This window comes from Temnothorax nylanderi, unplaced genomic scaffold, assembly GCF_030848795.1.
Source record: "Temnothorax nylanderi isolate EJ_2023f unplaced genomic scaffold, tnyl_v1.0 TNYL_tig0081_pilon, whole genome shotgun sequence".
In the NCBI taxonomy this organism is placed as follows: Eukaryota; Metazoa; Arthropoda; class Insecta; order Hymenoptera; family Formicidae; genus Temnothorax; species Temnothorax nylanderi.
In genome coordinates this window covers 658,543-668,408 of record NW_027249143.1, presented here as the reverse complement: position 1 = coordinate 668,408, position 9,866 = coordinate 658,543, and the positions used below count along the sequence as shown (strand labels likewise).

Here is a 9,866-nt window from a genome sequence, read left to right as displayed (position 1 = left end):
ACTGTGTATTGTGTATATACTGTGTCGTATTTTATTCGAATATTTACAGGAGCCAAACGTTATAAAACAGTACGAAATATACAATGTTGCGGTACTTTTATGATTTACGGAAGCCTCAAGCTGCCGGGAGAAGTCTTCCCCATTCAACGTCCATTCGGCCGTTCCTTTCGAATTTCTCCACGGATTTGTTAATTTCGTCTCGTCACAACGAACAATCGTCGCAACGCAACGCAACGTAAATATGATTAGTAATATAAACATAACATAACGTCCTGCAAAATCCAGAAATGCAGGATCCGATGATGGAAGGCGCAAAGTGGATCCAACAGCACGAAATCATGGAGAACCGCGAAACACGCCACGTGAACCGCAGACCCCGATCGTACCAATCGCAGGTCGCGATCATAATGGAAAACACCAAGTCACGTAGATCACATCAGGAGTATCAGCTGACCCGATCGTAGATTACGAGATCTGATATCGCTCATAAATCGCAATCGCGCATCTCGCGACCGCGAGAACACAGCAGGATCCAAAAGCGGGTTGTTACGGTCACAAGATCCGATACTGATCGAGCAGAGTGTAGACGATGATCCAGAGGAGGAACGCCAGGATCACGGAAACCAAGAAGACGGTCTTGAGCGAATGCCAGGGGCTCTCGGGACGCAGCTCGCCGCCGTCGACGCGGCTGCTCCTCCAGACCTTGCAGCCGCCGTTCTTGCAGGGCGCCGCGTCGTTGCCGTTAGGATGCGCCGTCGACGGCGTCGACGTCGCGACGTTGCTGCTCGGCGCGGTCACCCTCACCTCGCCCAGCTCCGTGGTCTCGCCGGCGCGGCCGGCGAGATGACGATGCACCTCCGCCGCCGTCTTTTTCGTCCTCGGCTCGAATTTCGACGATAAATCCATCTGAAACAAGTAAACGTCATCGTTGCCATTATCGCACGGCCGAGAATGATGCGAGTCAATTCAAGAGAAACACAACAAAATTGATTATCATAATTTCTTTCTGTTTGATAGTTTCGCGAAAATGTTTCATCTTGCTTACAATTTTGACAAACTTGCCAAAAACACGCCGCGAAGGGTAATTGAGCATTTTCAAGATCATATTCGGTATTTAAGGCTCCTGGGTAGTCACCGCGGCCATATTGGATTCTTACTATCGAGGCGAGGAAAACACCCAATTTTGTTGTGCGTGCCATTTTCAAATAAAAAGACATTTCAATAAAACATCACTATAGATTGTTTCAGAACACTTCCGAAATTGGCCGAAAACTACCCTTTTCCCTCGACAATAAACAAACAACCATAAAACGAAGCCTAAACATACGGGAAAAACAGCCGTTTAACGACTATCGAAAGGAGGTGAAAACGTTCCTTCCGCGTGCAAATCTTACTTTTCGGCCAATTTTACGACTTTCACGAATACGTTAAACGTTAGAGCACAAGCACAGAGCGAATAATAAAGAAATAGCACGCACAACAAAATAGGTTGTCAACATGTCACAAAGGACTGAAAGGACAGAATTCTCCATTGGAGAGAGTGAGAGGAGAGAGTTCTTATTTCTACCGCGACGGTACGTCGCCACCGTCGCTTCGGAGTTCTCGGCTCAGGGACCAGGAGCCTTAAAAAAAAAAGCTCTTTTAAGCTCGAAACTCAAGTTCAAAAACAGATTATTTTAATTTAGGTATCCAGAAAGATTTTCGTTAAATTGAAGCATACCTATGCATCGTTTCGTTGACTTGCCGATAGTCGCCAAATATTGATACAACTATCTCGACACGTAAAGCAAGCGAAAGATGTAGAAAGTTTTTTATCCGTTGTTTCGGCAATGAGACGCTTCACGTGAAACGTGCAAGAGGAACGAAATATTATTCGCAGCCAGACACATTACGATATCGAATAGAATGGAAAAAAAACACTGCACGAGCAAAAACATTGCGGTATACCGATATTTATATATATTGCTGGATAAAAATTATCTGTCAGCGGTTTCAAACATCCTGCAAAGATAATCGGTTGACACAGGGTGCGACGATTTATACTTCCGGATTCATGCTCGACCTATATCTAAACGCGTTATGAAATTAAAACGAAATCACGCGGTAAAGATTAGATTTGGTTAGATTACTAACTAAATTCCGATAAGGTCTATACGCTGCTAGAGATTTTGCAAACCTCGTCGCCTCTGCATTTTAAAACTTGTCTTGAAATAATTATATTTATGGTATATGTGTATATCTCATCTATACTATATAATTATTAGTATAACTTGAAAATTATTGCAATTATTTGTTTAAACTTATTGTACACGTATCTCTTTCTAACTGCGTTTAGACTCTCTAATTGGCTCTTTTCTTTTTATTTCTTCATTCTAGAGCCCTTATTGGCGCCTCTTACGAATCAGAACGAATCCTGTGAAATAGGATCTTGAGAAAAAGATTATCTCTTTTCTCTCGTTTTTACCATCGCAACGGTAATCGAAGCGAATTCAATGACATGCGAGGATGCGAGTGCGAGGCTCGGAAAGTGAAAGGAGAAAAACAAGCCGGCGCGGCGCGGCGCGCGGCGGTTATGATTACGGTTCGCGATTACGCGTGCTTCAGGAATCTGGCTTTTCGAGGGGTGGGGGAGTTCCACCGCTGCGCCGCTGATCCGTATAACGGACGATCCCATATGGGACGATCCGGACATGGTCACCTGTCGCAATTTCGTTGATGTATATTATTAATAAGTAACTTTCGCGAACATATATACATAGGCAACATGTGTGCCTCGGTGAAAGCTGTATCAATATACATCATATATATCGTCCAGTTGGTCGCGAAATCGCGCGCGATTGAGTGTTGTAAAAATTCAGTAAAATATATTGTTTCTTAATAAAAGGAAAAAGAGTAGAAATTTGAAAAACAGCAATAAAACGTGTTTCCAAATAAACTCGTGCGCAGTTTTCGAGGTGCTCGATGGATATCTCGCGATGGACGGAGTCGATGAGTCTTGGAGAGGGGACTGAGGGGAGCCTTCGGACCCGGACGCCTCTTGAAATCGCACTTGGAGATCGGCCCGAATCGCGATCGCTTTTTATCTCTTCTTTTTTTAGCACGGAAGGAGAGGGAGGGCCGGGGTCTGTTAACGTTACTTGTTACGCGACTTTCACCGCACGAACTAACGCGTTCGTTCGAGGATCAACGACAGTCAACGACCCGATTAGAGGCGATCGACCGTGTCGCTCGCCAGCGTTGATTTTAATGGGGTCCCCCTTTGCTTACGAGTTACGCGTGTCGACGCCGGCATTGTTAAATTGCGAGAACAGAATTAAACGACGCGGCGCGACGACTGGCAAATGATGTAATAAACGCCGATAACGCGATTATTCAGGAGACTCAGGACCCTCCCCTATATATATTCTCCCCTCCCCCCAATTTCAACGTATAGCTTACGTTTTCCTTCGTTTCCATAAAAAATTATCTAGCTCAATAATTAATGCGAAAACAGATAATTAATAACAAGTAATAAATCGTAATTACAAAAAAATCTCGTATTCCCAGAACGTTAATGATGTCTCTTGTGTATTTGGCTCCATTAAAAAAAAAAAGATCCTGGTAGATTATTTCGAAGAATTAATTGGGACAGAAAGAAATAATATTAATTCCAATTTCAATATTTTATTCTCTCTTTTTTTCCCTATACGTTTTCTTACCCAATCATTCATTCTATTTCTTATTCTATTCTAGACGTTAATCAAAGACGACTCATGAGATAACAGTGCGACGTGCGGCGGTACTCACGTTGTCGAACGCGTATCCATACTTGCTGACGCAGCAATCGTCCTTGCTCATACCTCGCTATCGCATCTCGGGCTTCGGAGGGAGCACCTCCGAGTTCCAGAAAAGAAAAGAGCCGTCCCCTCACGAACCGGATTCCTTCTTCTCGTCAAATTAATTTGCACCCGGTCCACCCGGAACCCGAAACCTGAAACTCGGGAGTTCGGAGCGCGATGCGGTGAAGCGCGACGACGCGACGCGCAGTAACTCGCTCGCACGAATCGCCGCGCGCCGCACAAACTGACTGATGACTAGGTTTAAACCGAGCGGGAGACATTATCAGCGCTTATCAACCGCGACCCCTGACCAACCGGCCAATAAACCGACTCTGTCCCCCTGTCCCCCTTCAACCTTCAGCTCCTGCCGAGGCTATACCGTCAAAAATCTTGACAAGTCCCGGCGATCGCGGCGTAAACATCCGTTCCCCTCCGGTTTATTGCACTTGCAACCAAACTCGATTTAGTAATCGAGTATTTTATATATATATATATTATAAACTACGTATACATAAATATTAATTGCAACAACATCTAGCTAATCACATATACCATCAGTACTCATTATTAAGGCTGCGTTCCGATATTCACTGCAAGTACTGAAAATCTATAGTTTACGTAACGTACACTATAGATTTTCAGTACTTGCAGTGAATATCGGAACGCAGCCTAAGTCGTTGTTGCGTTGTTGCTTTTAGCTACCTGGACGATGATTGCGGCGTAAATTACGCGGCGTTATACATTACGCGCTACACTACGCTACACGTAGTAATTGTAGTAAACATCGCTCAACGATAGAATGCTGGAGGAAAGTCTAGGACGCGAATACCTCCATATGTACATCTCCATGGAAATATTGCGACACCCGCGGGCATCATACCTATGTATAATCGTACCTTGCGTAACTCCCTCTCTCTCTCTCTCTCTCTCTCTCGTTCTCTCGTCTGTTATTTTCCGCGAGGACAGGTATACGATTACGTAAATCGCGTCATGTCCCGAGGATCATCGTTCGCCGGATCCTCGCGTCCATCCCGGCGATCGTCACGATAACGCGATACCGAGATACCACGTCATAATCGCGTTACAACGAGAAGGGAAGTCGGTCGTCGACTGATAAGCCGCGCGACTACAAACTACGATCGCCCGTCGCCTCGCCTCGCGCCCCGGCCATTTTGATAATTTTATCGATCTTTATCGCGGACGCGTTCAAGCCGCGAGTCGCGAATCGCCGATCGGAAAAATGTAAATAAGCGCGATAAATTTTGCAGCGTGAATTTTTCGTCGATCGTAGCCAACCGTGATGCGCATTGCGCACGCTGCGCTTGTTGCACCAGCACAGCCCTATAGCGGATAGCCCTACAGTAGGGTTGAGTAGGGTACAAGCGCGCGAATCGCCAATTCGCTCGGGGATAATTAGCGAGACTCGAGCGAGCACTTGGAAAATTGCAGAAAATTGTTGAGAAATATATATCTTGTTGTCATATTGTTTCACAGAATCTCTTATTTTAACACTTTTTTTATTAAGATATATAATATTTTGTACATTTTTCGTGATTAATAAAAACGTCAAGAGCGAGAAGCAAGGAAAAAAAATGCAAAAAATACAAAAGCAGGTTTCGTCCTCGTCCGGACGCGGAAACCATCATAGCCATTATATGACGTGTTCGGAAATTGTGCTAAACGCTTCGGTAATCAAAACGACAAAGCGTTCTTGTAAAATGTAAAATGTTTATGCGTTTTAGTTTTGCGTACGATAATATTTAACGCTCGCGTAAACGTAGTACCTTATACTTGTCATCTATCATCTATTCCTGACGACACACACGTTCGCTGTTACATTACATTGCGATTTTAACGATATAGAGAAGGCTGAAGGATATCCTATATTTTACGATAAAATTTTTTTCATTTTCATCAAAGAGCTGACAGCGAGATGAGGATCGACGGTCTCGTTAAGCCTTTGCGATCGACGTAGAAATCGTGTATCCATTAGTCTCCAGTCAATGTTAATAATTTTCTTCCCCTTTCTAAAACAGTTTCGATTTGTAAGATGAAATTCTATACACGATAAAAAAGAAAGATGATGTATCGATGGCATTAGCCTCGTTGAAAATAATCTTGTTAATTCTTTACTGTTACTGTTCAATAAAAGTATAGTAAAACGAATAACATTTTTTTTAGAACAAGAGCGTAACGTAATGTATTTGCTTCATTAATACTGTTATTGAATTAACAAGATAATTGTTATACAATTAGTTAATACAATACATTATTTCTTTTTCCGTGTATGTATTTAATTAAAATACTATCATATAACACCGTAAATCGAAGAATTATTATGTATTAAGTTATTATAAAATATTATTAAAGTTTATATTATTATCGAACAAAGATCGAACAAAAGTATGTACAAATTGAAAAGCAAATAATTCGATTCTTTTTTTTCTTTAATTTTCTGTAATTAACGAAAAGGATTGAGGATTTGGTACGTGCGGATGGGGAAACGTGCGACGTCTTGTCATACCTGATAGCGCGTCTCGGCACAATCGCACAACACGTACTTACACGTCGTTTGGCGGGGCAATCGCCGAACGGAATATCGATTCGAACGTTCCAAGTGTCGATCGACACATTTATGATTGTGAGCGATAAAGCCGGATCGGGGTCATCGCGATCGCGACACGAGACCAGACGAGACCAGAGGAGACGCGAAGACAGCAAAATAGAGAGAACGCCAGAGTTTCGTCTTCGCTCATTCGCTCACCTGATGCACCTGCTGCGGCCGCCAGGTGTGTTTGAAGAAGCTCTCGAAACACCTCATGCCGATGCGATCGTTTCTCCAACACCGTTCGCCGCCCCTTCCCCGCCGATCATAGCATTATCGCGGCGCGAATTCGATCGTCGATTCCTCCTCGTCGCCGTCCGTAACCCGATCGAGATCGATCACGAAACCGAGATCGGATTACGACGACGACGAAGACGTGAGTGGGAGCGGAGCCGGGAGCGCGGAACTCAGGAGCATTCTCGCGACTCGTGCGAGTTTGTACTTATTTGCGATGGTCCTCGCAAGACCTCGAGAGATGGTTCCCGACACGTATGCAAGTAAGAAGTAAGAGGGAGAAAAAGGAAGAGGAGAAAAACACTCACGAGATGCGATCGTACTGCGAGAACCACGCCGTTCGCCGCGCGATCCCCGACTAACGAGAGTAACGAGAGAAACTCGCCTCAAGTCTCAACTCGCGGAGAGATGCTGATTGCTGACGCGAGTCACTCCTCCACGCCGCGTCGCGCCGATGCCGCTTCCGCGTGGCGTGTCGGATCCTCTCGATGCGGTCGTATTTGCGAGAGACGGATTCGGCCAGATTCGGGTCGAAACGATCCTTCTCGTCCCTGCCTTTATCAAAAAATAGCTTGAGAATATTCCCAGCATGAGAAACTAAAGCGATTAAGCCGAACACGAAGAACATGGCATTCTTGTAACTTGTAATTCTTGCGTATCTGAATAGTGAATTCAATTTAACCCCGCGACAAAGGGAAGTCGGCGTTCCATTTAAAGAATTGGACGCGTCACGCTGCCTTGGTATTGAAAAAAATGGAGCGAGATATTTTAGTCATTCCTAAAAACAAATTCTTTTTTTCTCGAGGATTTTCATCCGAAACGAGAATCTAGAGAACTATTATCCTTGTAAATGTCAAAAGCATAAGAGAGGCGTATTACCGTACATCTTTTCCAGAATCTAAAATGCATCAGTATATGGCTCCTTCATGATTCTCTCTCTTGGGCAGTTTTTATCTTTGATATTCATAACTCATGGGGCGAGTACCGCGGTAGTTGCATGGAGGTAGCTGGTAGCTGGGTAGAAGAAAAGAGGAGGGTAAGAAAACTTGGATAATATATAATTTCTGAAATTACAAATAGAAGAGGGTGCGTGTAATAATTTAATAACTCGTTACATTTATTTAAATAATACGGCTCATTTAAATTTAATAATAGTGAGCAAATGCGCGCTTAGCGAGTTAAATAATTTTATTAAGACTTATTGTTAAACGTTACTCCTCAACGCATGTTGTTACTCCTCGTTCTCGTTCTCGTTCTCGTTCTCGTTCCGGCCTACTTCCGGATTTCAAAGTTGGAGAACGACGGCTGCGAGATTTCCTTCTCGTTGCGGAATTCCGCCTTATCGATCCGCGACTGAGGGCTTCCGGTATGGCGAAGCCACTGTTTCCTGAAATAAAACACAGAGAAGCGACAGCAGGACAGATATATCTGGCTTTCTCGATCACTCGTTGATAGCGTGTCGATCGTATCGATCGAAGCGTCCTTACATCTCCTCGACCTGCGCCTTCTCCCCCTCCAGGTGGCCGACCACGGTACCGTTCGGGGTGTTCATGCACCATCCCTTCAGCTTCAGCTCCTTGCCGCGTTTTTGCGTGTACTGTTATTCGCAAGCAAACAAGACGCCTAATTGTAAGTTTTCCCGGCGACGAAAGATATATTGTACATACATTTATCTCCGAAAGATAGCAGATGGAACATGGAAAACTGCATTTACTACATCGCGATTTGTCAAAGTACCTGGACTACCTGGTACCGCATACCGCCCGCGCGCGCGCGTACGCGTGGTGTAAACGTAAATATATAATTTAACCCGAAGATATTTTAATTTCGTACAGTTCTTCAATAAGATTGAAAATCTATTTTGTAAGCGTCAATATATTTTTTATAAAATATAAAGGGTTATAAACTTTTAACTTGACAGAATTAATTTCGTGCATCGAGTTGGATAGTTGGATAGCAAAGAGACTGCAATGTCGCGTCGGTAAGAAGCTAGAATGAATATGCACGGTTTGTTTTACGTGATCGCGCAATAAGCACGTGCAACAGGTAACGCGAAAAACGGTTAGATCGATCGACCGAACACCCGGGAGATGTCGCGACAAGTCTCAAGGTCCTCGCGGACTCCTCCCTCGTCCCTCTCGATCCCTCTGCCTCTACGCCAGTCGCCACTGACCGACTGACCGACCACTCGCCACTCGTCGTCCGTCGATTGTCGATTGCGTTATGCTTTTCCGGTTTCCGGCATTTCGGCATTTTCGACAGCTTCAAACGACCTCAAACGTCAAACGATCGTCGAATCCCTGGTCGAGAGGCGCGCCGGTTTACAGACGGTTTACTCACCTTCCTGAAGAAGACACCTTTGACAAGCACGATCGTTAATATAACGAGACGGACGATTAATCGAAATAATTGAAAACGAGTCGCCGGATATAGGTCATAGGTCTCGTTACCTTGCACGATGCCGAAGACCTCGAAATCTACCGCGAGCATCCTTGACGACCTTGACATTTCCGTCCCCTCCCCTGCCAATCTCGGTAACTCGACGGGATTGACAGGATTGACGGGAAACGACGACGAAAACAACAAACAAGCGAGAAGGGCAAATCCGACTCCGACGAGTCCGATTACTCCGAATACTCGGATCATTCGGCGTCGAGGAGTCGAGCCAGTCGAGCCAGTCGAGCCAGTCGAGGATTCGATCGAGACTGATCGCTCATCGCTCCAGATGTCGCCACTCGCCACTCGCCACTCGCCAGTCGCCGCCAGTTTAGCTACTTGGGTGCTTGGGTCATTTTAGACCATTTGTATGTACGGGAGAATCAGAATATATCCTACATTCCGAAAATAAACGACACGGCAAATTTGGCAACATTTTGCGCTAATTTTCCGCTCGCGAAGAATCCAAAAGACGCGTCCATTTTCCAAGAGTTCCGAGTTCGTGAAGCTATACGCGAGATGTTTGCATGTGAAATCAAATTTACAATGCGGGAAGAAATTAAACATACGCCATATATCCGTAACCGCTTTTATTGTTAGTCCATTAATTAATAAAGAGCGAGTGTCTGCACTTATTGACGTACGTCGCGTCGTTGCGTGACTTGGACCAAACTTTGATCGAGTTGCTCGACGTAATCGTTTTAAATCGTTTATCCTATTTACTTAACATAAATAGAATTATAAATTTTTTTGTCGCGTACATTTAACGCGTG

General features: G+C 44.5%; 2 protein-coding genes across 7 annotated transcripts; both read right to left on the bottom strand.

Annotated features, from left to right (window-relative positions):
• Positions 1-6: 6 nt before the first annotated feature.
• Positions 7-7,035, bottom strand: LOC139774485 (uncharacterized). 2 transcript variants are annotated; one of them, XM_071709788.1, is made up of 3 exons: positions 6,583-7,035; positions 3,787-3,970; positions 7-906 (listed from the first exon to the last, which is right to left on the bottom strand). In XM_071709788.1, the coding sequence occupies exons 2-3, from the start codon at positions 3,835-3,837 to the stop codon at positions 553-555; spliced, it is 405 nt and encodes a 134-aa protein (XP_071565889.1). In that variant the 5' UTR covers positions 3,838-3,970; positions 6,583-7,035; the 3' UTR covers positions 7-552. The 2 variants fall into 2 exon arrangements, with proteins under 2 accessions (XP_071565889.1, XP_071565888.1); XM_071709787.1 differs by lacking the exon at positions 3,787-3,970.
• Positions 5,317-9,383, bottom strand: LOC139774484 (acylphosphatase-1). Of its 5 annotated transcripts, none has more exons than XR_011718585.1 (7): positions 9,108-9,383; positions 8,998-9,014; positions 8,145-8,254; positions 7,873-8,044; positions 7,537-7,671; positions 7,043-7,212; positions 5,317-5,845 (listed from the first exon to the last, which is right to left on the bottom strand). XR_011718585.1 is itself a non-coding variant. In XM_071709786.1 (4 exons), exons 1-4 carry the CDS (start codon positions 9,301-9,303, stop codon positions 7,930-7,932), a joined length of 438 nt encoding a protein of 145 aa, XP_071565887.1. In that variant the 5' UTR covers positions 9,304-9,382; the 3' UTR covers positions 7,695-7,929. The 5 variants fall into 5 exon arrangements, 1 of the variants encoding a protein (XP_071565887.1); XR_011718586.1 differs by having other exon boundaries at positions 7,043-7,208; XR_011718583.1 differs by having other exon boundaries at positions 7,542-7,671.
• Positions 9,384-9,866: the final 483 nt, after the last annotated feature.